Source organism: Penicillium alfredii (assembly GCF_028826965.1).
Source record: "Penicillium alfredii strain IBT 34128 chromosome Unknown utg000011l_segment0_segment0, whole genome shotgun sequence".
Taxonomy (NCBI): Eukaryota; Fungi; Ascomycota; class Eurotiomycetes; order Eurotiales; family Aspergillaceae; genus Penicillium; species Penicillium alfredii.
This window is the reverse complement of record NW_026622708.1, coordinates 417,366-443,241: the sequence shown is the minus strand read 5'-3', so window position 1 is coordinate 443,241 and position 25,876 is coordinate 417,366. Positions and strand designations below refer to the sequence as shown.

The 25,876-nt window shown below is 49.9% G+C and overlaps 10 protein-coding genes across 10 annotated transcripts; 3 read left to right on the top strand and 7 right to left on the bottom strand.

Annotated features, from left to right (window-relative positions):
• Positions 1-380: 380 nt before the first annotated feature.
• On the top strand, positions 381-1,237 carry NUU61_008596 (RibD family protein; the record flags this gene model as incomplete). The annotated part of the gene is made up of 2 exons (XM_056659121.1): positions 381-1,068; positions 1,107-1,237. 2 exons carry the CDS (start codon positions 381-383, stop codon positions 1,235-1,237), a joined length of 819 nt encoding a protein of 272 aa, XP_056507414.1.
• Positions 1,238-2,542: 1,305 nt separating this feature from the next.
• On the bottom strand, positions 2,543-4,725 carry NUU61_008595 (glycoside hydrolase family 2 protein; the record flags this gene model as incomplete). The annotated part of the gene is made up of 3 exons (XM_056659120.1): positions 2,543-2,729; positions 2,832-3,248; positions 3,323-4,725. The coding sequence occupies 3 exons, from the start codon at positions 4,723-4,725 to the stop codon at positions 2,543-2,545; spliced, it is 2,007 nt and encodes a 668-aa protein (XP_056507413.1).
• A 795-nt stretch (positions 4,726-5,520) lies between these two features.
• NUU61_008594 (KH domain protein) lies at positions 5,521-8,887 on the bottom strand (the record flags this gene model as incomplete). The annotated part of the gene is made up of 7 exons (XM_056659119.1): positions 5,521-6,378; positions 6,431-6,628; positions 6,683-7,047; positions 7,099-7,423; positions 7,474-7,935; positions 7,989-8,270; positions 8,369-8,887. The coding sequence occupies 7 exons, from the start codon at positions 8,885-8,887 to the stop codon at positions 5,521-5,523; spliced, it is 3,009 nt and encodes a 1,002-aa protein (XP_056507412.1).
• A 4,674-nt stretch (positions 8,888-13,561) lies between these two features.
• Positions 13,562-16,108, bottom strand: NUU61_008593 (uncharacterized protein; the record flags this gene model as incomplete). Its single annotated transcript, XM_056659118.1, has 1 exon — positions 13,562-16,108. The coding sequence occupies one exon, from the start codon at positions 16,106-16,108 to the stop codon at positions 13,562-13,564; it is 2,547 nt and encodes an 848-aa protein (XP_056507411.1).
• A 695-nt stretch (positions 16,109-16,803) lies between these two features.
• Positions 16,804-17,495, top strand: NUU61_008592 (putative pyrimidine 5'-nucleotidase; the record flags this gene model as incomplete). Its single annotated transcript, XM_056659117.1, has 2 exons — positions 16,804-17,242; positions 17,335-17,495. The coding sequence occupies 2 exons, from the start codon at positions 16,804-16,806 to the stop codon at positions 17,493-17,495; spliced, it is 600 nt and encodes a 199-aa protein (XP_056507410.1).
• A 745-nt stretch (positions 17,496-18,240) lies between these two features.
• On the bottom strand, positions 18,241-19,024 carry NUU61_008591 (uncharacterized protein; the record flags this gene model as incomplete). The annotated part of the gene is made up of 2 exons (XM_056659116.1): positions 18,241-18,899; positions 18,955-19,024. 2 exons carry the CDS (start codon positions 19,022-19,024, stop codon positions 18,241-18,243), a joined length of 729 nt encoding a protein of 242 aa, XP_056507409.1.
• A 1,527-nt stretch (positions 19,025-20,551) lies between these two features.
• On the top strand, positions 20,552-21,589 carry NUU61_008590 (RTA1 domain-containing protein; the record flags this gene model as incomplete). Its single annotated transcript, XM_056659115.1, has 3 exons — positions 20,552-20,817; positions 20,879-21,276; positions 21,324-21,589. 3 exons carry the CDS (start codon positions 20,552-20,554, stop codon positions 21,587-21,589), a joined length of 930 nt encoding a protein of 309 aa, XP_056507408.1.
• A 1,693-nt stretch (positions 21,590-23,282) lies between these two features.
• On the bottom strand, positions 23,283-23,711 carry NUU61_008589 (uncharacterized protein; the record flags this gene model as incomplete). The annotated part of the gene is made up of 3 exons (XM_056659114.1): positions 23,283-23,462; positions 23,516-23,596; positions 23,691-23,711. The coding sequence occupies 3 exons, from the start codon at positions 23,709-23,711 to the stop codon at positions 23,283-23,285; spliced, it is 282 nt and encodes a 93-aa protein (XP_056507407.1).
• Positions 23,712-23,740: 29 nt separating this feature from the next.
• Positions 23,741-24,173, bottom strand: NUU61_008588 (uncharacterized protein; the record flags this gene model as incomplete). Its single annotated transcript, XM_056659113.1, has 2 exons — positions 23,741-23,982; positions 24,086-24,173. 2 exons carry the CDS (start codon positions 24,171-24,173, stop codon positions 23,741-23,743), a joined length of 330 nt encoding a protein of 109 aa, XP_056507406.1.
• Positions 24,174-24,213: 40 nt separating this feature from the next.
• On the bottom strand, positions 24,214-25,474 carry NUU61_008587 (uncharacterized protein; the record flags this gene model as incomplete). The annotated part of the gene is made up of 4 exons (XM_056659112.1): positions 24,214-24,336; positions 24,617-24,700; positions 24,953-25,060; positions 25,157-25,474. The coding sequence occupies 4 exons, from the start codon at positions 25,472-25,474 to the stop codon at positions 24,214-24,216; spliced, it is 633 nt and encodes a 210-aa protein (XP_056507405.1).
• Positions 25,475-25,876: the final 402 nt, after the last annotated feature.

The window sequence follows — 25,876 nt, the reverse complement described above, 5'->3', positions numbered from 1 at the left end:
AGATATTTAAGGCGAGCGAAGCAAAGCATTCAGCGACTCGGTTAATTTAATCAGACGATTCTTCTACTTCATTGAACAGTGGTTCGAAGTCTCAATTTTGGCAGTGTGTAGGTAGAGTTCAAAAGATGCTTAAGGTCTCAATTGCTTCGTTTACTCTGGTGATACTGGCCCACTCGCCAAGAGATCAAGTTGAGTGGGCCCGACATATCTTGGCCTCTTCAGCTCCAACCCACCATCTTGAATCGACACCCGAAGGGCATTGAGCCAGTATCTTGGCTGAGATACCCCGCTACATTGTTTCCACCGCATACCCCACATAAAAAGAGCATATCAAAACAAAGTAAGACGAAAACAAAAAAGAAGCCCGCCACGGCTACAAGATGGCATCAATCCCGCAAGATGCAATCGAATTCCCCATATCAGACCGGGTCTTCCTAGAGCCTCACCTCCCACCAAAAGACGGCTCAACCCGGTCCCCAGACAAACCCTTCACAACCCTCACCTTCGCCACCTCCCTCGACTCATCTCTCGCCCTGTCCCCAGGCGCCCGCACCGTGCTCTCAGGCCCGCAGTCCAAAGCAATGACGCACTATCTGCGCTCGCGACACGACGGCATCCTCGTCGGCGTCGGTACAGCCGTTGCTGACAATCCGGGCCTGAACTGCCGCATCGTCGGGGTTGGAGGCTACGGCGGCAGCGGGGATCTAGAGGGCCAGCCTCGACCTGTTGTCATCGACCCAGCTGCGCGCTGGGATTACAGCGAAGAGAGTAAGCTCTTCCAACTGTGTCGACAAGGGCGCGGCCGCGCGCCGTGGATTATCACGGCACGCCGGGATCTACCGGTGGAGAAGCAGGCGCTGTTACAGAAATACGGTGGGCGGTTCATATCGCTGGACATGAGTGTTGAAGAGGTCTCAGAGGGAGGGAAAGAAGCCGGTCATCACCGGATCAATTGGAATGATCTCCTTGTCGTGCTTAGGTCGAATGGTCTTCGCAGTGTCATGGTCGAGGGCGGCGGCCATGTGATCAACACGCTTCTGGAGCCGTCGTCTATGCCGCTGATTGATAGTGTGATTGTTACTATTGCTCCTACGTGGTTGGGTCAGGGGGTGTGGTTGTGTCGCCGGCTAGGCGCTTTGATGAGAGTGGGCAGCCTGTTTCTGCGGCGAGGTTGGCGAATGTTAAGTGGTATCCATTTGGGGAAGATGTTGTTCTTTGTGGGAAGGTTAAGGTGTGATTGTGCAGAAGGGGTCTTGGAAGTCATGGTGGATTCCTTGGAAAGTTCACAAGAAACAGCTATATTCTCGTGAGGATGGCTAGACACTCAAATACTGTAAATATCGTTCATGAAATAATGATATCCATCCAATCATCTAATCCATCAGAGAAAGGATGGGCATTATAAAGCGCTCTGATTTTCATCCGAGTACTCTAAGGAGACAATATGAGAAATTCGTCCATTTCTAGCTGTTCTGTGTGGATGCGTACATGAGAGTCATCTTTTGGGGTTTATATAGGCTGTTTGTAGTGTACTTTTGAGTCAGCCACAGAAGCTTCAAAGTACTACATTGCCCTCATTGTAGTACCCCAAAATCACATTAACCTGCTCAATCTTCTTTTCGGCCAATAAGAAAATGCACAACTCGCAAACGTGGAATTAGTAGTTCAGGTAGGGAAGAAGCCATCCATTACCTTGGCTAGATGGTGGTTATAAATCCCGTCCTCTAGGTTGACACTGCATAGATTCAAGTACAATTCCCCGAAGATACCTTACTATTGGAAATAGTCACTCTCTTGCCCTAACCACTGTGTAAGCTACACAAAGAAAAAGCGTGGAACATGCCCCTTTACGAAATCGAGCATTGCATCCCGCTGGATAAGCCCCAACGAGACTAACTAGCACAGTCCATCACCCTCCTCCACACCCGCAAATTCGTGACTCCCAGTCTATTCGCGAAGGTCCAATTCGCCGATACTAGCACGCGACATAACTACCTCGGAGGTAGAGAGGTTCGTCCCTCTCCTCCTTTGTCTGATCTGTCTATCTCCACTACCGGATCAAGTAGCTCACATTAAGGAACGAGAATTGAACCGCGTGTTTAGTATGGGGTCTATCACTACGGGAATGGAGAATGGATTCCTTTTGCCTAAGTTGAGGCTCGCTATATTATGGGCATCCAGTAGACTTATCTGGTTGTCAACTAACACCTGTTTTGAATTCCAGGTGGGGGAAGATGTCGAGTGGCTGAAGCTGAATTATCCCAAGTTTGAGGAGTTGGCTAGGCAGGGTGATAGTGACTTTGTAGACCTGGTTGAGGAGGTACAAAGCAGAAGGGATCTGGATGCAAGGACACATTAGATAGGCAAAGTGGCCACGAGGTCGTAAAGATTTATTTCCCCTCATAACCGATATCAATGAAATTGTCATAAAGATCAACAATAAATTTATCTGTTTCTTGCAGCAACTCTTGACTATAAAGTCCCCGTCCGGTCCATTAAGCATCATCAATCACCATTTACCTTGCTTCGTTGGTGGCACATCTTAAGCCTTGTGCAGAACGTGCTTGTACTGCTTGAAGAGCTTCTTAAAGCCCTTCGAGTGATGGGACAGCACATGCTGGTAGTAATAGTCCTGAGCGGCATCCATGATGGCCTTCACCTTGGCCACGGGGACCTTCTCCTTGCGGTCATACGAGTATAAACCATTCACTTCTTGTTCAATGTCCGACCTAAAATATGTTAGTATAGAAAGTCAAAAAAAAAAAAAAAAAAAAAAAAGGAACATAGCAAGAAGAGAAAGAAAAATGGAAACAAGAGAGGAAAATACGTACAGCTGCGTATACACCAACCCACACGAATGACCCCCCTTAACCACAGCCATAACCAACTTTTCAAATCGGTGCAAAAAGTCTTCCGGATCTTTGGCTGTGGTATAGCCCCAGTCCCGCTCCGACGCCGAAACATCTCTCGGCGGCGCGATATTGACGCCTCCAAACTCGGAGCAGATCACCGGCGCGCCGGGCTTGTGCTGCGCACCCGGGTCCAGGAGCGTAGTGCCGCCGAAGCCCGAATAGATGGGCTTCGAGAACATGTCGTGTCCTGCCTTCGGACCGAGAATCCCACCTTCCATCTTCGAGCAAGTTGCAGCTAGCTCGGGCGAGTCGCTGTAGTCGTGGTATGTGGTAAGATCGGTTAGGACGTGCTCCCAGCCACAGTTGTCGTTGATGGGGCGGCTGGGGTCGAGGGATCTGTTTGGGATGTTAGTTTAGTTTTAGCTGTTCTCCGTGTGTATATTATACAATATGTGTGAGAATTTACATACTTGGTTATATAGTACAGCGAGCGGATGTGGTTGCGCTGCTCGATGTTGTCTTTCAACGACGTGTAGGCCCAGCTCTCGTTCACTGGCGTCCAGGTCACAACGCACGGGTGGTTGATGTCTCGCTTGACAGCCTCAGACCATTCACTGTTAATCCGATCGATGTAGTCACTGCCGAACTTGTAGGCGTTGGCGAACTCGCCCCAGACCAGAAACCCCAGCCGATCCGCCCAGTAGTGGAATCGGGGATCCTCGACTTTCTGGTGCTTACGGCACCCGTTGAATCCCACGTTTTTGGCCATTTGGATATCGTCTCGGAGTGCCTCGGACGAAGGCGGCGTCAGTCCCGTCTTGGGCCAATAGCCCTGGTCCAGGAACAGCATCTGGAAGACAGGTTTGCCGTTGATGCGGAACGTGCCGTCCCCGGTCTGCCACGAGAGACTGCGCATTCCTGTTGTGGTTTCCACCTCGTCCACTAGCTTCCCCGAGCCGTTGTATAGGCGCAGAGCCAGGTCATACAGAATCGGGTGCTCTGGCGCCCACAGAGCCACGCCGTCGTGCCACGATCCGTCGATGTTAAATGGCTCTTTCTTCTGTAGTTCCGCAGAATTCGGCACCTTCATGCTCAGGTCCAGGTTCACAAAGTTGCGGTCTTTCGGGAGGTTCTTCTCAGCCTTGGCTACCGGGGAGCCGCCGAGACTCGCCTCGATCTCGACCTTGCATTCTGCACTGATCATCCATCCAGTGACAGCAACCTGGGCATGGAGCTCGCCACGCTCAATATCATCGGAGCGGAGCACCGTGCCGCCGCTGCCACAACACAGTCGCGTCACAGGGACACTCTCAATCCAGACAGAGAGCCAGATGCCACCGCTGGGGGTATAGAAGATACTCTCCGGCACAGGGCCCCAAAACTGTTTCCCACGAGGCTGGGCCAGGTCATACGGCGAGTCGCGGACACGCAGGGTGAGACGCGCGGTCTGCGCGCCCGGGTGGAAAGCATCCGAGACGTCGACGTCGAACGGCACATGGCCGCCACGGTGCCCACCATACAGATGTCCATCAACCCAAACCGAGCACTCATAGTCGACAGCCCCGAACCGCACGATCAGCCGGTTACCCTGGGCCTTTTCGTCGGCAGTGCGGACATCGCTGATCGTGCGCTCGTACCACATCACCTCGTGGGCTTCGTAGAGGCCAATGCCGGATTCCGGGGTCTGAAATGCGTAGGGGACTTTGATGTGCCGTTTCGGCTGCTGTGCGGCTTGCGCGGGGATCCCCTCTCGCGGCCATTGCTGCGATAGTCCCGAGTTGGCGTCGTCGAAGATGAAGTCCCAGGCTCCGTCTAGAGATGCCCAGTTCAGAGCTTTGCGTTGGAAGTCGGGGCGGGGATAAGATGCGGCCATTGTGGAATTCACTAAGTGTGTCTCTCAATATAAGCAGAGAATGGACTGAGAGGAATTGGGGATCGCGCTCGACACTTCATACTCGATGCTCGACCCCACGTCCGCACACGTCAGTGGGGCGACGATCCCAATCCCCGCGGCGGGTCCTTAGGAGTGTCTGTTCGGTCGAATCTGGCCAATTTGGCACTTGCGCAGTATGTGGTAGTCGCAGATTTCTATAACCCATCAAGAGTATCGAGGTGGCATGGCATCTACTACTAGCGCGCGGGATAGTCTAATGCACGCCACCCGGACGTCGAGTCCGCTTCATGTCAAGGCCAACCTCCGCAGCTTGTAACAATCTCCTATGCGAATGGCGAAAATCGATCAAATCTCATTGGTGATTGGGGATATCAAAGAATTCAAGCACAAATTCAATCCAAAACAATCGGAAACTCCCTGGGTCTGCATCGTGAAGATCCCCCACACCATCAAGGCGCGGGAATCTATAGCTTACAGCCCTGCCCGTCCTCAGTGCATACTCGAGTCATAAAATTGCAATAAAACACAAATCAAAACATCAAAAGAGGCGGGGGATAATAGTCGTATCCCGAAGAAATGCGACTCCCGCTCTACCGCGCATCTTGGATATCTCGTTTTTCTTTTCTGACGCCCTTCATTGCTTGCGTTCCATGGTATCAATCAATAAAATCAAAGACCAACAACAAAAACAACCGAGACACGCTGGGATAAAAAAAAAAAAAATTCAGGAACAATTCAACCAAAGGGTATACTGCTGCAAATGGATATTTTGGTTTAACGCGGTGGCCCAATTGGGGCCGGGTATCCAGAAGTAGAATTCGAAGTGCTAGGGCGACCACTGTCAAAAGAGGTGCGCAGGTCATGCTTGGGGGTCATGTCGCCCGGCGCCGTGCCAAAGGGAAACTTGGTGTCGAAGCGCGTAGGCCAGCCGTTGCTGCTGCTGCTCTTGTGGCTGTGCGAGCTCCCCAGGACGGGGACGTCGTCTTCGGGGAGATTGACTCCCGAGTCATTCCAAGGGTTGCGGTAGCCACTGTCCCGCGACTCCATGGAAACAAGCGACGCCTTAGAGGCATTGCTCGATGCGTGCTTGAAGAAGGAGCCCGGCGAAGCTGAGTGATTCTTGCGGCCGATAAACGAGGAGAACGACGAAATGCTTCCAGGCTTTCGGAGACGCTCGAAGATGGAACCTCGCTCACTGGTCTCATCGATAAAGTTGGGCCGGGTAGGCGAGTCCGTCAAGAGCGGGGCCGGAGCGTGCTGCAACAGTTTCGAGTCGAAGAAGGGCAGCGACTCCTCGAACGAATCCGACTTGGGCCGCGGGATCGCTCCCTTGACGGTTGTCGCGTCGAGTCCGTGCGCGACCAGACGAGAGATCAAGAAATCGATGGCATCCTTGAGGCCGCCAGCATTGTTCCGGGTGTAGCCGAGGACCACACGGTCCTCAGGTGGAGGCGTAGGTGATGAACCTTCCTCGGAGGCCGGAATATCGGCGCTCGTGTCCACCGTGATATCGACTTCATACTGTTCCTTGAGCTTGGTCCGAACATCGGAAAGGAAGTCTGACGACTTGAAGTGGTCCCGAAGCTCCACGGAGCTTTGGAAATGAAGTTCGTGGCTCTCCGGCACCATGCCCTATGGCGAAAGTTAGCAGGGAGAACAGAGGATGCAGTGCTCTCTAACGTACCAGCAACGCATCAACGGCTTGAGGGACCTGATACTCCGGTCCGGAGATGGTCACGACGTCGCTGGCAAGCTCAGTGCTAGGAAATTCGATCTTGCAATTCCATTTCTTTTCGAGTTCATCGATCTCGGTCATGCGAGCTAACAATTCGCGGTGGTACAGCCGGTTGATAACGACTCTCTCAGACACGTATTCGGCGTCCTGGGCGGCTTGTTAGCTTGGTTTCCCCAATCGATAGTGGCACAAAACACTTACAACTTTCTCGACCATATCCATAATCTCCTGCTTGACGAGATCCAGGCTCTGCGCGTTACGAGCAGGTGTCCGACAGATGACATTGTCAACTTTGATGTCATCATCTTCTTTGCCCATGCCACCACGGTCCATGGCATTGGAGAACTTGACGAAGACCGAGTACTTTTTCATGATTCGCTGGATGTGCTGGCCTCCGATACCGATAATCCGTTTGTGGTACTGGTCCGGCACATGGAAAGAGATGGAAGCAGGCATCTCCTGCTCGACCAGATCCAGGCCGTTTTTCGTCGAGTCGTACTGGTTCCCACAGACATCAATGTAGAAGTTGTACTCGTTGAAGCCGTCAAAAATGATTTGGACATTGCCTGCTGGCAAATCAGTATGCCGAACAGCCATTAACTACCAGCAAAACTCACTTTGACCCATGATCTTGTTAATCTTGCCATTCTTCTTGCCGCTGACGAATTCCTTGTGTTCGTTGGCCAGCTCAATCTTGACCCGCATTTGGTACTGGCTTCGCGTGACGAATGGGATTTGATGAATGACAGTCATGGCAGCCTTGACTGCATCGTCGGATCCGTTGATGGTGAAAGTCAAGTTGTCAAAGCTGACCTCGGCTTCGGAGTTGGTACAGATATCGGAGAGCATGGAACGAACATCGGAAGTCGACGGAGAGCGAAGGCCGCTTTGAGCCGGGTCGGGCATAATGATCCACCACGAGGCACTGTAGAATTGACCAGCCTGGAACCAAGTTAGCGGACGCTCAAATAAGCAGGCAGGGTATGACGTACCAGAGCCATGATCTCCCTGACGGTTCGCTCCACATGCAAAACCTCAGTGCCTTGAATGCGAACAAGGCCGCGTTGGCTGCCCAGCTGTGGGAATAGGACGTAGGAGCCGTTCATCTCCATCACCTTGCGAACCTTGTCCAGACGGTCGAGCAGGATGTTGTCAATCTTGCTCGAGTTGACAACGACGTCCTTGACATATATTTTGACACCCATCACCAGCTCCCGCAATTTCTGCTTAGCCCGTGCAATCTGGTCCGGCGTCTCGCCCGTAATGTAGACCTCGTCCTCGCTTCGACGATTCGCACCAGGAGGGGTATAACCAAAAATTCGAGGGAATGGCGGCGGGAAGTAGATAGCCGTGCCGGTAGCAGCTTCGATGAGCTTGATGTTCTTGCGGGTGCGGCCACAGACCAAGGTGTGCATGGTCAGCTCCAGCTTCATTGCATCGACGTGACGTTTGAGCTGGTCCTCGGTCAGCCCACCAGCCTTATTAGCACATGCCCAATGAAACATACAATTTGATCAATCATGATCAGAACTCGCGTCTTGGCATGCTCCGAACTCTCCATGTCGCCATAAATGGCGACTCGGAAGCGTTGTTCAAGGCCGTTATCGGATGCGTAGCCGTAGGAAGAAACCACCGCACTATCCGCGTCATGGAGTTTGGGCGTCAGCAGGAAGATATCGGTACCCGTGTAAGCAGCCAAGGTATCCATGTGCTCGAGAACACTGGCGCGGATGCCTTTGGGCGATCCGTCCATGATCAGGTGCATATCCACGTCGACAGTCGCACATCGCTAATGGTCATCAAGTGTCAGCAAAAAAAGCTCTGATAGAACGCACACCCTTGGCGGTGCTAGAATGAGCCCAGGAAAAAAAATTTCCATCGACATACCAGCATGATTGGAGTTTCGTTGAGAATCTTTGCCCGCATCTTGCGCACTGTCTCCCCGTCACCCGTGACACAAACGTTCGTCATCAAGCCGTTTGGTCGCCGTTGGAGCGACGGGACAACCTTGGGTTCCGAGGACGTCAGTGTGGCCTCAACCCGGCCCCCACTACCTTCGGTAATCTGCCGACATAGCCTCCCCAACCCCTCGACGTTGTTGGTGTGCACAGGGAGCTGGTGCACCTGCGTGCCTTCTGGCGTACCCTCCGGAAAAGTCCAGCGATGGAGCGCGTTGGGACTAGCGTGGAGTACATCCTCGACATCGGGACCGGCCAACGTGGACGAGAACGGAACGTTGAAGGATAGGTTGACGGTAGGATCGATGCTCGTCGGGGGAGTCATTGGCGGAGCGCCGTGCGGCCGTCGAAAGGCCATGTCGGTGTGAGGTCTCGACATCCCAAAAGTCGGCGTCATTCGTTCCCAACCATGACGGGCCTGGCCCGTAAAGTTGGAGATCTTGTGCATGGCCAGGTCGAAACAGATCTCTAACCCCTTGAACGAATCGAGGGGAAAGAGAGGGCGAAAAGAATGATCGGGATGGCCGAAGGTGGGTGGTAGTAGACAGGGATAGGAATGACCTGTTGTGGGCGCTTCGAACCGGAATGGCGGAAACGAAGATCGAAGCGGACCCCAACGGAGAGAAGCGCAAGCAGAGAAAGAAAAAGCGGGAGAAGAGAAGAGGAAAGAATAAAAGAGAAAAGGGGGAAATGAAAGACGAAGAACAAAAGGTGACAATTCGAGGAAAACCCCGATGAGCGTTGAGAAAGGTCCCTGCCTGAGGTGCGAAGGGAAGAGAACGGGAGAGAGAAGTGTCGTCAGTTGTGCGGGTCACCTCTACGTTTCCCAACCCAAACCTACGAAGTTGTTACCTGGATTTTTTTTTTTTTTTTTTTTGACAAGGATCTCAAATCTCAAATCTCAGATCTACCTCCAATCTCAAATCCTCTTGCACTGCCTCTCTCTATCCAAAACACAGGAATGCAGGGCTGATCCGAGAAAAGAACATGCCCCCATCGGGGGGCTTTCGCAAGGGTCTTCTTGGCACCAAAAAAGAAGTTCCTTGACAATGATCAGGCTCAAAAACACGCTGCTTTGACACTATGGAGTCTCCTGCATATCCACGACGCTACAGACCCAACGCCTTGCTGCCATCTGTAGAGTCCAAGCGAGGTCACGTGAGGGCAAGCCTTCCAAGTGGCAGAATCTTGGCTTTGAGACCGTCAGGCTGATCGAGATTCTCTCTCGATCTCTCGGGATCCGACTCATTCCGTACAATCTGTACCGGTGTCGATCCTATCATAGGTCCCGGGACGGAGACCCCCTGTACGACGCCGTATCTCCCGATCCACCCTGGATGAGAGAACACCAACCGCTGGTCCGGACACGGCCGCCGACACTTGAGGGGGAAAGGCAATGGTCATCTTCCCGGCATGTGGAGAGGTGGGCTCATGCTCATACCGCTGATGCCTAGGGGATTACTTGGCCTGTGTTTTGCCCCCTAGACATTCTCACCCCATCATCCCCATACGCTTGGGTGTGCCCATCGACCCGGGCTTATGCATTGTTTTTCAGGTGTCAGCTCAGCTTTACCCTCTGATGAACAGAAAGCCCAACGTCCACCCCATCCACGATACTTTAGGCATCCCAAATGGTCGACGTCATTCTCTCGTGTGTACGCCAAGTGGGTCGCTCACTCAATCACCAGGACTCGACGCCTCCGAAATCAATTCCGACTGGATGGACCGCGGAAGCGTGCTCTTTGAAACCTGACTGCAGGGGCCGCCCAATCCCGCGTTCCCCAGCTTTCTCGCTTCAAGCCACCCATCTCTAGGGCGCCTATCAAGCCAATTTTTTACAACTACAAGGTGCTATGGTCTGCCGGTTGACGTCACGTGGCCACGGCGGTATCGATTCGATTCTAGGCAGCGCTATGTCTTTTTTTGCCCTCTTTTGGGTATTCTTGATGCATCGACAGTTTTCTCCCTTGCGTAGCCTAGCCGACCCGAAAGAAATAGTTACCCCAAGTTTTATTAGTGGCCCGGAGGCTTTTCTCATCTTAAGCGGACCCTACTAATGTCCCTTACAGGTGAAACTGCTTACAGGAATGTGTTTCACCTTATGGTTCTTGGGGGTATACCTCGAAGCGGTTTCATGTACAGCCGTATCCATTCAACACAGCAATAAATTTTGGGAATATAACAGGCGAGAGCTTTAATGAATGAATGTATCTTTATGATTTAAAAAAGAAAAGTAAATAAATAAATAGATTTGAAGAAACAAGGTAGAGAGGGAGGGGGAGAGAAAAGGTTATTATTGTGGCAGTTGATCACTACCTAGAGGAAGCTGTTAATATAATCATGCCTTGGTCTACTTTAGCCACATTCTACCATGTTCAGGTTCAATTTATATATTCAAGCCTGTAGTAACACCCATTTTCCTCGCCAGAAAAAATGTAAAAATTGTGCCGGAAGTCAGAGACCCATCCAGCGCGCCGGTCGAAATATAGATGTGCTGTCCCCGGGACCAAGCAAGTAGAAGATAGTGAATCGCCAAAAAAAAAAATTTAGGACTTTTGGGTGTCCGAATTCTTACCTACACCCAAAATACAGTTCTATCTCATTGCAATAGGGATCTAATGGGACTCACAGAATTGCTCTGTGAGGGTAACAGAGTATGACGGATTGAGATCAACGGAGAGGACTACAGATTCAAGTAGTACTCATAATAAGCTTCCATATAAAATATACAAATATATGGTGATCCTTGTAGCAGAAGTTTCTGCGGCTCATGGTTAATGAGGCTGTTTAGGTATGCTGGGTTTGAATCTCATCAATTCCCACTGAGGGATACTCCTCGAGGTCCTTGATAAATAGTGCGCGCAGTATTTTTGTTTGTGAGGCCTAGTCGACTTCCTTATTTTCTCTTGTTTTGCCTTCTTCCACAACATAAACTGCTTGCTCTTCAATATTTCAACCACCCATGCTTCATCCTTTGCTTTTCTCAACCCTCATCAACTTCTTCACCCCGTATCTCTTCCTAACTTCACCTCGACGAGCTGATGGTCCTTTGGGTATTTTGACAAAGGAGCTACTCAAGCTACGAGTTTCCGTGGCGAAAGCTGGTTCTCTAAGTACGTACATTCTGCTCCTCTACCTCAAACACCAGATATCCACCACACTTGGCATGTCCAAGTGAACACATCCCAAGAACCTGAACTTGCAAATGATGAACGTCCGCAACCATCAGAAATTATTATGTCGAAAAATATTGTCACTCTGATACGAGTCAGGGGTGCATGACCACGGGCTACACACGATTTTGATATGAACGTCTTGTCCTGATGCGAATGAGTCACCTCTCTGATGTCCATCCATGGATATCAGCACCAGAACCTGAATAGACCTATGGACTGACAGACCTGTTCTTTCTTTGCAGGTATATCTTGACGAAGTGCTATGCTATTGACATCCACCCTTGGAGATTCGAAATGGACCACATCGGCAAATTTCGCTGTTTTGAAACAAGAATGGTCAAATACGTTTAATTTTTGGCGTTGCTTTTTGAAGGAAGCATACTCATGATATGAAGTCGGTTTTGTGGATTGGAATCCTGCGTTTACTCGTCTTTAACCCGTCTTGAACCCCCCTCCAAGACAAGAACAAGTTATTTCTTGTATCTTCAAACACCTCTTTCAATGCCGTGGAATGATGACAGTTGTCCTAACTCTGAATTTCCGTGTCGAAACAGTAACAATATGATGCGGTACTACTGAAAGCTGGTGACATCCTCTGAAATTCATCACCAACTACGCCCTCGTGGAGCAATCATGTACTGACTATATCAGTTTTGAGCAGGTATCTTTGAGCGGAATGTGGTGAATATCCGACATCCTTCCCGTCTCTCTCAGTTCTTTTACCTCGGTTTTGCAAATGATGAGAAAATCGTCAGTCATAAAACACGCATCGTGTTGACATAAGCTTGCATCTCTCTGATGCGAAATCTCAACTGCCAGGCGAAAGGATTGCTCGGATGAAATCCCAACATCCAACACCGCACCCCCGCAACTGTTGATTTCTATCCCAGCAGGTATCTCTTGAGGGCGCTTAGACTGCTCTTCTTGCTAGCGGTGGCGTCCATACACCCCGTCTTCTTTCGTGCAAGAGTTCGCTTCTACCGCAAGTGGTCAGCATGACAAGCTTCCACACACACCCCCAAGAAATACCCAAATACCTGTTCCTCTTCTTCCAGGGTCTCGCAAATGATGACTGAAGGGGTGTAATACTGAAATCAATACCTCATGTTGAAGTATTCCGGGATCTAATGCGAGACAACGACGGACGAAGAGGACTATTGCGGTGCAAACTTGACGGCTGGTATATATTTTGGACGATACCCGCAGATGACGATAACAGGGCTTGCTTCGGCGAAAATGCTCACTCAAGTCCAACGAACGGGAGATATATCTCTGTATTTTCATCCAGAAACTCCGGTAAGACTTGGTGCGCCCCAACCAAGACTTCAAGGCCACCCGCCCTCCTATCATCGCCCGCAAATGATGAGCAACCAGGCTTGTATTTGAGTGCAAGTCACGATGATAATACAAAATTTTGGTTCTGATGCAAGATAAAGATGGTGCAAGAAGCGATAGGATGGCATGTTGCTGTTCTGTCAACAGGCCATGTCTCAAGAAATGCCCTGAGTTGGGAATCATCATGAAGATGGGCTGATTCGTCAACTTTGCAGATACAAGCAATCCACTATTCTTGATGGATCGAGTGCGAAGGAAGCTGTGATATCCGAACTCGCAAATGATGAGAAAAGAAGATTTGGAATACACCATGTCATTAGCTCCGTTATCTGATGCGAGATGAGGAATAGGGGAAGACTGTTATTTACTGAGCATCGCCTATGAATTATAATTTATCCATTGAAGGAGTCTTTGGCATTGATATTACAATATCCGTGGATTCATCAAATGTTACTCGATAATGTAGGTTTTCATCTGGCCACCCATACAAGGGGCAACATATCAGACACCACTGGCGTTGAGATTCTGAAAGGTCAAGCTTTCGATTTATGGCCATGCACAAAGCAGAATGCAAATGTGTAGCTGAGACGAGCCTCAATGGAGAGACCCTATCAATAGCGGTGCGGAACTCGCTGAACCGAATCTCCAGCGCCGTCCAATCCCATTTGACCTCCATCTTCGCCGTCGTAGTAATGCCGTTCCCGGACATAGTACGGACGTTCGATATAGTCACCTGTCAACCTGTCCTCTAAGAACACGCTGAGCTCGCGATTAGGACCAGCAGGCCTCACGCTTCCAACGCGCTGCACCAAGTCATGCGGCTCATTGTATCGAGTCGGTGGTCGGATACTTGCGGTGCGGACGACTCTCTCCTGTGGCACTGGATGCTCCTCTACGTATGGTGCACGGCGAGGAGGGTAGTCGGCGACCTGAACGCTGCTGCTGCGTGAGTAGGGTTCGGAGCCATCTGGCGGCGCAGCGTAGGTTCGTCGGTCGCTAGGTGGAGGGCGAGCGTAGTCCGAGACAACTCGTCTATAAACTGGTTGTGGCGGTGGCATGTCTTGGACGTAGCGTCGCTCACTGTAAGGGTCTTGAACCACAGACGGAGCACGTACACTGGCAGTGCGGAGAGCCGGTCGATCTTCGTACGCTTCGGCTTTCGATAATCGAGATACAGGACGGGGAGGGGGTGCCATGGGCTGTAGTCTGGGTGCCGGGGGCAACTCGTAGTACTGGTTTCCATGCTCGTCCACCACAACCCGGCGCTGAGGGGCCATGATCCGTGGGGGAGGTGCTTCCTCATAGTACGGCTCCCGGTATATAGGACGTCCCAGATCGTCGACAGCAACGTAGCGATGCGTGTATGAGAAAGGTGTTTCTTGGTAGTACCTTGATCGTTCATGTGGCTCGACAATTGCGTATGATGGTGCCCGGGCCACGCGAGGGCCAGTTTCGATGTACTCGCGAGGATATTCCGCGTGCCGAGCATACTGCACACTGGCCACCCGTCGCAGATCAGCGTCGTCGCGAGCAGGTCGTCTCGTACTGAGCCGTGAAATCGTCCGAGGTGGTCCTGGGTCAAGTGGCATTTCGTGATACGGATCAACTTCGTAGACCGGCTCTCGAGCCGGGAGCTCGTGCCTTTCCATCACTGGCGTGTAGCGTGAAGATGAAATGTCCACATACACTGGTCGTTCCTGACGGTGTCGGCTCTGGATTACGGCAGGATCATCAGAAAAGGGTGGCGGCGAGACAGGTTCCTCCTTAATGTAGGAGTCGGCAAAATCAACATCCTGTCTTCTGTACGAGACTTGGCGAGCCTCCTCCCCTTTGTCATAGAGTCTTCTCCGCTTTCGAGAGGTGACATTCGGAGGCGGTCCAGCAGGAGTACCACGACCAGATTCTGGGTCAGTGTACACTTGGTATGGCAAATGTTCAGTCCGCTCATCCCGAAGTGGTTGCATAGATGGAGCCTTTGCAGTAGCCAGCGGTGAGACCCGCGACGGCTGTGGTGCGGCTGGTGAGGTGATGTGGTTCTGAACCACTCTCACGTTGCCAGCAGGGGACGGTGGCCGACGCATATAGCCAGTTTGGTCGATATATCCGCCACCTGGTTCAGGTCTTCTTCCGTTGCCGTCCTCTGCCACGCGGTGATAGTGTCTCTCATCCATCGGGGGCGGCACCGCCGGGGCGGGTGGAGAATACTCGGGCTCCTCTAGCGTATCCACCTGTTGCGACTCACGGAATCGACCGTCGGCGACCTCGACCTGATCATGGCGGGGTGGCTTCTGAGAGTAAGGGTAACGCTGGTCAACAGGGTAAGCATCTTGCATTTCCTGATCAGATCCAGGCTGATTAAGAGCTTCAAGTCGCTGCAACTCATCTGTGAATTGATCTACCGGGAAACGCTTAGCGGGACCCGCCGGTTTTGCCGTAGTCACCGGAGATGGTTTTCGATGGTCACCCATTTGTGGAGGGGAGTCAGGAGCTCTACTGGAGTAAAAGGAATTGTCGTCAAAGGAGTCACTGGGAGCACCCGGCCCATTCCCCTCAGACGGATCGCTCAGCGAGACAGGCTTCACCATTTCGAGCGCTTTACCCAACACTTCCGAGACATTAAAGTCTGGTTTTGTGTCCTGGATCGCAGGTTTGTGCTTCGAGTCTTGCTTCTTTTGCTCCAGTTGATCGCGCAGTGATCGCTCGATCCTTTGTCGCTGCAATTGTAGTTCCGCCCTGACTAGATCATCCGATTTGGTCAAAAAGATAGGGTCGATCTCCGAGGCAGGTTTGGTCATTGTGTGAGTGGGCGAAGGAGTCGCATTCGCCGGGGCAGCTGAGAGGGTATAGCCAGACGGAACTGCCTGTGAGCTTTTGGGAGGCTGGGTCGCTGTCTCAAGCATGGGTGCCTTCTCCGACACGAATTCCACAGACTTGCCTATGGCCGGGGCCTGGGACGAGGGGGCATTTTTGCCATTCCGCGCCCCCGATTTGCGGACAAACTGCTGGGGGACCTTGAGGCGTGGATGTGACCCCGCAAAGATCTCATCACTGATCCTCAAGATTCTTTCGTATTCATGCATCTCATCCTCTGCTGTAGATGCTGAAGCAGCAATCGGTCCTGCTGGAAGGTGAGTGACGGTCCCATGGGTTGTAGCCATGGTTCAAAGGAGCTCAAAAAAGGGATCGGAATAAGCAGCGAGGCGAGACCCCCCGCGTCCAACTGGGCAGTGATGAATAGGGCCTTATTTCAAGTTTCATCTCAACCTCTAAGCAATATAGAGAGCTGGCAGGGTCAACGAGAGCCACGGTGTTGGTGACGGGAAAGTAACAGGGAAATCAGAAGATGGCTCCTTTCGCTTCCGCCCACGCTAGTCCCGACTAGGCAAGGGGCCTGGGACGCCTCCGCGTCCTTTGCTTCTCGAATGCACGTCACTTACGACTTTCTCTCTTACATCCATGCATCGTATACCTCTCTTTTCTCCTCGCTGCCACCTTCTTCGCTCTACTCATACTGTATCCTGGGTTGCGCCTTTTTCCCTACCCCGGAGACCTCGCGATTCAAGGACGATGGCAACTAATGGCACTAATGACTCACGGCCCGTGTTCTTCTTTGACATTGACAATTGTGTATGTATACTGGCTACAGTTTCTTAAGACATAGTAGCTAACATTCATGTATCTCTTTGCAGCTTTACTCGAAAGGTGGAACTCTGTGAATTGCTTCGGACGAATGAGCTCATGCTGACGGATGAGGGAGTTGCGAGCAGCCTGCAACATACACGATGAAATGCAGACGTTGATTAGTGAGTGGTGATTCCTTCAAATACGCGTCACCCCATGGCTAACCACGGTGATGCTGGCTCTAGATAAGTTCTTCGTCAAACATCTCGCCCTCAACTCGCAAGATGCGCATATGCTTCACCAGAAGTACTACAAGGAATACGGACTGGCTATTGAGGGCCTCACACGCCACCATAAAATTGATCCGCTCGAGTTCAATTATGAAGTCGACGATGCTTTACCCCTGGATACCATCCTCAAGCCGGACCCGAAGCTACGCAAGTTGCTGGAAAGCCTGGATACCAGCAAGGTGAAGCCTTGGCTGCTCACAAATGCCTACATCAACCATGCAAAGCGTGTGGTGAAGTTACTCGGCATCGATGACCTCTTTGAAGGTGTGACATATTGTGACTATGGACAGCTGCCCTTGGTGTGCAAACCGAGTCAGGAGATGTACGCAAAAGCTGAGAAGGAGGCCGGTGCTTCGAGTTCAGACCAGTGCTACTTTGTTGGTATGTTTTTTCAACCTCGAATCATTCCCAGCGTGCGGTTGTTCTAGGGTATCATACAACTGGGATTGGAACTAATTGTTCGAACTATACAGATGACTCGCACTTGAATTGCAAACATGCACACGCACGGGGGTGGGCAACAGTTCACCTGGTAGAGCCAGGGCTTCAACTACCGCGTATTCCAGCATCGAGATACTTGATCTCCAACCTCGAAGAACTCCGAGTCCATTTCCCACACCTCTTCAAGATATAGAGAGAGTGTGTGCTGCTTAGAACATGTGTTATGATACAATTCTGTTTTATGCCTTTTATTCATAATTCCTATCCATGGACTTTTTTCCTCCAGTCCTTTCAAACGCTGGGTTCAGATCTAGTAGATGATATATCTGATGTTGCTCGTAATATTGGGACCTGTGAATTACTACATTCCGATAGTTTTGCCCTTCTCGGCCTAGCGCCCCCGTACGCTGTCCTGTCATCGCCTTGCGCTCCCCGCGATATAAAAGACCCGACCTACCCTCTCGTGCCCTCCTCTCCTTCTTTTCCCTCCCCGCAACCCCTCTATCGTGCACTCATCGCCGCCCCCCTTTCTTGCTCTCGGGCCCCACCGACCGCTGCGCCTTCGCTTTCAGCCCGACCCATTGCTCCTGTCGTTTCACGGAAGATGCCGCTCCGTCCGACGCCTAGCTTGTTTTCGTCCTGCAATGGAGCCGTCGCCTAGGACCAGAGTCACTGCGGTGACCCTGTCTGCGGGCGTATCTTGTGCTTTGACGGGAACGCCCCTATCATCGTGAATCCAAGCGATCAACTGTGCGTCGTACTACAAGCTGTCTAGGTGTTCTCTACCGGTGTGTCTTGCTCGTGATCCACTGCCTAACAGGCCGTGTTCAATTTGAGTACTTGGTTAGAACTACTAGTATAAAATGGCAATTCAAATAAAAGAAAGCAGAGAGGGGTATGTATTCGTCACTGAAACTATCAAGGCTAAATTGTACATTTTAATAGTAGTGTGGCATATTCATTGGGTCTAACCACACACTCAACATCTCCTCAATCGTAACGTCCTGAAGATCCACCCAAGGAAAACCAGGATCAGGCTGAGGCTCTTCATAGATATTATTTTCTGAGATTCCAGTGGTGAAGACTCCCAGTGCACCATTATTCTCTCCAGAGCTATCAGACTGCGCAAGACGATATTTCTCTTCAAACCATTCAGAAAGGAACCGCAGCCAATCTTGGTAGAAGAACATCTCATGCTGATCCCACTTCCCACCTTTACACTCCTGATCAAGCGTATTCATGCGCTTGACAGATTTCTGGATTTCATGCCGCATATCCAATGTCTCTCGCAACCCTCGGACTTGATCGTGATCTCGAACGGATGGCTCCAACGATGCGAGAACAAGTTTGCATGAAGCTGCAACGCTGAACCCGGTCATTGTCCATTGGGTGTAACTAAATCTCTTTTCAATACCAGGTGGTAGACTGAAGTAAAAGCTCATAAATTGTTTTGCAGCCGCTAGTCCGTGACAAAGGGCATCGATTCGCAGGAGGGCCATGGATTGGTCGAATGACGCGGCGGAAGATGGGTATACATCGAAAAAGGTCGTTTGATAGAGATGGATTTCGAAGGCGTGGGACGGAATGCCTTGAAATACTAATCAAGTGTTAGAATTTAGATCTGCAGTACAGATAAGGCTTGGTCAACTCACCATCATGGTCAATAGGGACAGGAAGCCGGGCTTTGCAATCTTCAAAATCGCTTTGAAGAGAACTAATCATAACTTCTATATCCGCAGGAGCCTGGTTCTCACCGAATCCCCGTGCAACTAGGGAATCGATTCGTACAAGCAAGTGTTGTACTTGAACCTGGCCTAACAGGTATCGATCGGTTGAGAATTCGCATTCCTGCGACAACTTTGCAGCGCATGATTCTATGAAGGGTGACCAAGGCATTGTTCCTGTCCGCTGTAGTACTATGGAGTGACTAGTCATGTGAAAAGAAAGTAAGCAAGACATAGTCTTTTCAGATCTAGACCGGGCTGTACAGGTGGTAAATCGAACTTACCACGCGTCAAGGAGAAAATATCCAACCAAAGCTCGCATTTCCTCGTTTCGCAGGGAAATCGATTCTGTCGGAGGATCCGAGTCCAACATGACGTCAATTCTTTGTCTTACTACTCGCAGCTTGGCTGGGTAATCCAGTCTGCAATCGTTGATTATACTGTGTGCGAGGTGCAGATACCCAGAAAACCGCACTATATGGAGTTTTTTCTTCGTTCTATCTTCCGTGTTAGCTTTTGTGAATCTAATGAAGAGAGAAATTGTCTAGAATATACCCAGCTATAGTAACCAGCAATCCCTGTAGTATATCGAAGGGTTGTTGGCGATTGCCTTGCAAGACTTGTCCCCCAAGGTAAGACGTCGAAACCTCCTCGAGGGCCAGGTGCAGCGGGACATTTCGAAACGAGGAGACCAAAAGAATAGAGAGTAAGAGGAAGGGCTTCTCCGATCTGAGATCCTCGACAGTGGCGTTTCTCGGCAGCTGTACAAATGGGAAATACGTTATGGCATCACGAAAGCTCTCTATCAAACGATTTGCCTCTTCGTGGGTGATCAGTCCGTTCCCGATCACATCACACGGATTTCGAGGAGTGGGCAGATATACGTCTCCCTCTTCTTAGGAGTACGAGCTTTTGTTGCGCGGAAATAACAATCTTTGTTCAGACGGAGACACCTTCAAAGCGTGTTAGGCTTACGTTGCTAAATAGAAGAGAAGAGAAGTAGAAGTAGAAGCGGGATGTTGCATACCGATCGCAGCTTTGGGTAGAGGTGCGCGAGCACCTAATTTTAGCACGCACACAGTTCTCGCAGGTCCTAACTCGGCCTAGACTGGTCGGCACGGACATAGTAGGCAGCATTCAAAGAATTGGAGCTAAGATGGAGGCCGGACAGGAACAGGAGGCCTTAAGAGTCCGCGGACCGGCCCCCAGGCAATTCCCCTCCGAGTCCGCGGACTCGGAGTTGGCCTGGACTCCGTGTCTTGGCACGGCCCCATTGTCAGCCCTAGAAAGTATACCCGCGCCAATGATAGTCCTACGGAGGATCAGAGATAGCATAGCCTCTTGGCTGATTTTCAGGCTTCGTTATTTTGTCAGATTGTATAAAGAGGGTGTGTATTCGATGCTATGAGGAGGGGAATATCAACCTCAACCCATCTAGACTCGCGTTCTACCTCTTCTCCACCTCACTATCTCAAAAAAGAACAAGAAAAAAGAGAGAAAAAGAGTAGAAATCTCAACACTGAAAATGTCGGAAATGAACATGGACGACTGCACCTTGGCAACTTGCCCAATTGACTTGGCCTATATCAACTACCAGCCTAACGTCCCGGCAAATGTCCTCTTCCTCGTCATCTTCAGCCTTCTCCTCGCCGCACAAATCGCCCTAGGAACATGGTTCCGAATATGGACATACATGGGAGCCATGACCGCGGGGCTCATTCTTGAAATACCGGGATACATCGGGCGAGTCATGATGCACAGCAACCCATTCGACTTTAATGCATTCCTTCTGTACGTGACCTTTGAGACATACCTCTGAATAAAGCCAGCTAATCAGAAACGTGACTTTTAGATACCTCATTTGTCTCACGATTGCGCCGGCCTTCTTCACCGCCGCCATTTACATCTGCCTGGGAAGAATTGTCATCGTCTACGGGGAGGATATCTCCAGGATTCGCCCGCGTACATATACTATCCTCTTCGTCACTTGCGATATCATCGCTCTCGTCCTACAAGCAGCCGGCGGCGCCATTACCTCCATCGCCGACTCAGACCAAAAAAGCCTCAGCGATACCGGTGTCAATATCATGATTGCAGGATTGGCTTTCCAGGTCGCCTCGTTGACGCTGTTCATCGTGCTCGCTTCGGAATTCGCCCTACGAGTGCGCCGCAGCTCAGAAGACATGAAGAATGCGTCTACAGCATCTGTTCGCAGCGGTTTGAAATGGAAGATGTTCCTTCTGGGCAAGTGTCACGACATAATCCGCATTTATCAGCCTATGCTAACCCAATCAAAGGTCTTGCCATTGCCGTTTTAACGATCTTCACTCGCTCGATCTTCCGTGTTGCGGAGCTGAAAGGTGGATTTAGCAGTGATCTGGCTAATGATGAAATTTCCCTGATGATTCTTGAGAGCACTATGATTGCCATTGCGTGCATTTGTATGACCGCCGCTCACCCAGCAGTTGCCATGGGCCGGCGATGGGGGAACTCTCGGCGAAGCCGCGTCGTGGAGTCGTTTCGTCTAAGGTGTCGCAGGCTTCATCAGAAACTGAGATGGTGAATGCTTAAAAATATATAGCAAAGCCCCTGATGACTCGGAGTGGTCGGTTTCAAGAGATTGGGTAGTAGACATTTCAGCGTTTGGATTGGTCTTGGTAACATCCGCGAGTTGGATCTGGAGTTGAATTTTATTTGAGCGATTTGAATCATAGCATTCTCACATTCCATACTCCAACCCCTCCAGTCATGCAAAGAGTTGAACCAGCTAGGGTCGGTGGAGTCGTATAGTTCCAAGGTTGCCCTTAGGTAGTGGATGAGGACCAGTGAGGTGTCCGCGGAAAAAATGAATACTTTCCCTGACTCTCGAATTCGAATGCCTAGGCATCCATCCGCGCCGCATTTATTGCTGTACTCGTGCGACTTTTTTCTCTAGGGACATTTTGCGTTGATCTCCTTTCTGTCACAATGACTTCTTGGTCACGCTGAAAACTTTCGACTGGCCGCTGGAGTTTCTGGTCATTATGACCGAGTGGTATGGAAAATTATAGGCAAACAATACGCCGGTGTCAAGGCACGGTATTTCTATTATGAACGATAGGTGTGTCTTCCCAGGGAAAATCACAAAAAGGCACAAAGCGCCTTTAAAATGTTGCTTTAGCCAAAGGCCACGATTCTCGGGACCGCCATGGTTTTTAATCTCGAGGTATGGGCTATGCTTCCTGTTCTTGCTCTGGTGTCATGCTAGAGCATTGGATTGCATTTTGTTTCTCTGGAGAGAATAGTAGTTGAAGGTGACCCTGTATCATCGTCTTGATAAATGAGCTTGAGCGCCACTGGATCCAAAATTCATTGCTGCGCCAGGAAGGTTTACACACAATATCAAATACATATCGAGACATCTAGATTGCAACGGAATGTAAAAAGGAAAAATTATGAAAATAAGCCTCCATATCATTGGGCTCGTAATCGCTTTGACCGACGGGGTGAATGCTTGGGCTTCCATTTGTCTTGATTGTCCATTCCCCTTCTGCTTCACATCTGGCTTCTCTTCTGGGCGCTCGCGTTTTCGAGACGAGCGTGTCGTATATCCTTGGGGGGGGGGGGGGGGGTTCGGTTTTGAAACTGGTTCTATATTTGCCGTTTTTGCTGCTCCCCTCGAAACTCGCCGCGAGATAGGATCCACAGGATTCGAATCAGGATTGGTAACTGGGCATCCAATAAGGGTACTGGGGATTTCAGCGCTGGCTTGGCATGATACAGAGCTCACTCCGGCGATCGGATGGGGACTGACCAGCCGAGGGTCAATATTTGCCAAGTCAAAATTGACAGAGGCGGGAGTTTCGGTGCCTTCTCGGGTCTCTGATTCTGTAAACACTTCTCTAGAGGAGCTATCACTAAGGCTAAGCTATGTCGCTTGGGGTAAATGACATAGTTTAATCTTGATATTATATCCGTGTTGCGTTTTAGCGTGGGCTAGAAATTCGGTGATTTTAGCGAACTTAGGGAGACTGCGATAGGCTTCCTAGTTGCAGCTGATCCCGTTGTGTGTATGGAGTAGATGGGATTTAATGAGATGACGACGAAGAGAGACTAGTCGCTTAGAGGGAAATTTATTCGGAGGAGGGGTGGATGCTGAGCGACGAGATGCACTATAGCAAATAATATATATCTATTGGACAGTCCAGATTATCCTTTTTAGAAGGCGAGGGCTTCTCTGACTGGTCTGGTAGTTTATTAGTCTTATCGTCGAACTTCTAATCAACGCGTTTGCCTCGCCTACTCGCCTTGTAGAGGCCCAAGAGCATAGCTATATCCTTCTTACCCTGGATTCGGCGTGTAAGGAGCTTATCTTCGCTATAATTCTCCGTTTCGGGCCCGTAGAAGTTCTCTGCAAGGCGTGCCTGTTCGGGTAAAAGGTACTTCGGGGTAGGCAACTCTTAGTCTTTATCGTTAGAGCTGATAGCATCTATATTAGGCTTATACTCACCGAGCAGCTGTTTGATCTGTCGGTTAACTTCGAGTATAGGTGTAATACGGAAATAATCCTTTCTGGCTGTCTCTCGCGTATCTATTAATAAAGTCTTGCGAAGCTTAGTTAATTCCTTGTCTATAGCTTTGTGCCTTTGATAAAGGTGTAGGAAGGGCTATTATGCATTCTTTACCGTGCCGGCCAGAGATGGCATCTCCGCTATAAGAGCTCTCTTTTCTCGTTTCAGCTCCAATATTCCCGGATATTAATAAATAGCCCACTTAGGCGTATCGGTAAGCTTAGATAGGGCTTATAAATCTCTCTTCCTAAGTATACTGCTAGCGACGCGTAATAAACCATCCTAAGGCGGTCAAAGAAGAACAATATATTAGAGATCGCGTCTAATAAACTATAACTGATAGTACTTTTTAAATACAGCGTTACCCGACTAAGCACTCTTTGCCGCTCCTGGCTAGTAAAGTTCCCTACCCGGTCCTAGTCAGATAATCCTTCCGTAGATACAGTGATAATATATTTAGAGATTATATACGGGTATAACTCACGATTGACTTTATTCACGGCCCTAACGGCGAAAGTTATAATATCTAATATTATCTTTAAATCGAGTATCTCGACCCAACTCTTTAAGTGCTCGTCGGCTTAGTTCATAAGTCATCGGCAATAATATATAAAGCTTATAGCCACACGTCGTGTGCTTAAAACGTCGGAGGGGTATATTGAGAACCTCGGGCTTCTAACAAAGCGGGAGGGAGGAACTTCTTTTCGGAACTCGAAGACACTAGATAGGCTCTGGCGTAAGATCGATATTGACAAATGCTCTATCTCGAAAAGCGAAAGAAACAATCTGAGTGATAGGACAATATACCAATTGATAGTCGCTATATATAAAGAATTTGGTTCTGATAGGAAAAGTTAGTAGCGGATCTAGTAGTATAGTACACGAGGTCGTAAACACGTTTATCTATCGGCATCTTCCTGTCGATCTTTCAAGTTGCGAAACTCTATAATAGTGCAGAGAACGTTACTTTTGCTCTAAGGGTCTCGGAGATAGAATAGCTTAATATCGCGATAGTAGATCGAGTCTGGAAGGTCTATCACGGGAATGTGCTTCGGAAGATCACTCTGAAAAATATGATTTTGTTTACGCCTGCTCGTAGAAGAGTTGCCGGGTAGGGAGGTATTCTGTAGAAGCAGGACGCCGGGTCGGATTCTAGTAATAGCGGATTAGAGCTGGATGGTGGCAAACTAGATAATTATACTTCTATAGCGAAAGAAGCGTGAATAGACCTAGTGATGTCGATATATAATATAAAAGATATTTATATCTAGAGCATTCTTTTACGTGCGTCTAGGGATTTTGCGTTTAGCTGGAAATACGCTATTGAGAAACTATATTCTATTTAGCTTAATTCCCTTTAGAATAGAGAGAGCAACTGTAGTATTGACAAAGATGGCGCTAGTATTCGTCATATGATTGAAGTGCTTTCTTTCGTGATGTCTTGAACATCCAGTCGAAAAAATCCATGTAAATCGCTTGATCTTCTAGCAGAAGATAGTCCACGTAGTCCTGGTTCGATTAAATGCAATACCTATTTCCATATTATTCTCCGCTGGGCTTATATTCTATCAAGGGCTAACCCACTTCCGCCAGGACCGTTCGACGACGGCAATTCCTATCAGAGTTCCTGGCTTGAAATTTGGAGGGAGCCATCCAAGACTGCGGAAATGTTTCAATCTAGCTCGAGTTTCCTCGCAAAGGATAGGATCGGTCCAAAATTGGTGCTTATCGCCTTGAGCAGGTGGTAAAGGTAGAAGAGCCATAGGAGATATCGGGTACAGGGGCCACGGTTGGGACCGTGACAAGAGGCCTGGGATTGAAGGTCGGTCCAGGTAACGGGGTTGGGACGAGGAGAGGAGAATGTTGAAAGACTCCGGAAGAGAGGGCGGACGCTGCATCTTACAGGCGCCCGGCCAGGCTGGGCGAAAAGGAGGGGGCGTCGGGTTTGGATGCAGAAGGGAGCCATTTTCGGCGTCGTTTTCACAAGTCCCTATATTCTGGGTGCAAATCCCTTTGCAAAAACAACTAGTCCTATCTTCCTCATTTAAGAGACCTAGGACACTAAATGCTAAATGCAATAGGATGACAGCCAAATCTTATTAATATCGTCTTTATTTCTCTGCTTGCTAAGATACACCCCTGGAGGTTTTTTTTGGTGTACATATAGGGTGTGTCTCTGCCTCAGGCAAAAAAGGATTGGCGCGTGTCTCCAGTGACTCCTTAGTGCTCCGACTGCCGTCTTTCAACATCCGACAACCTCCATCGGCCATCGTGACAGAGCCCATTGTGGCTATTGAATT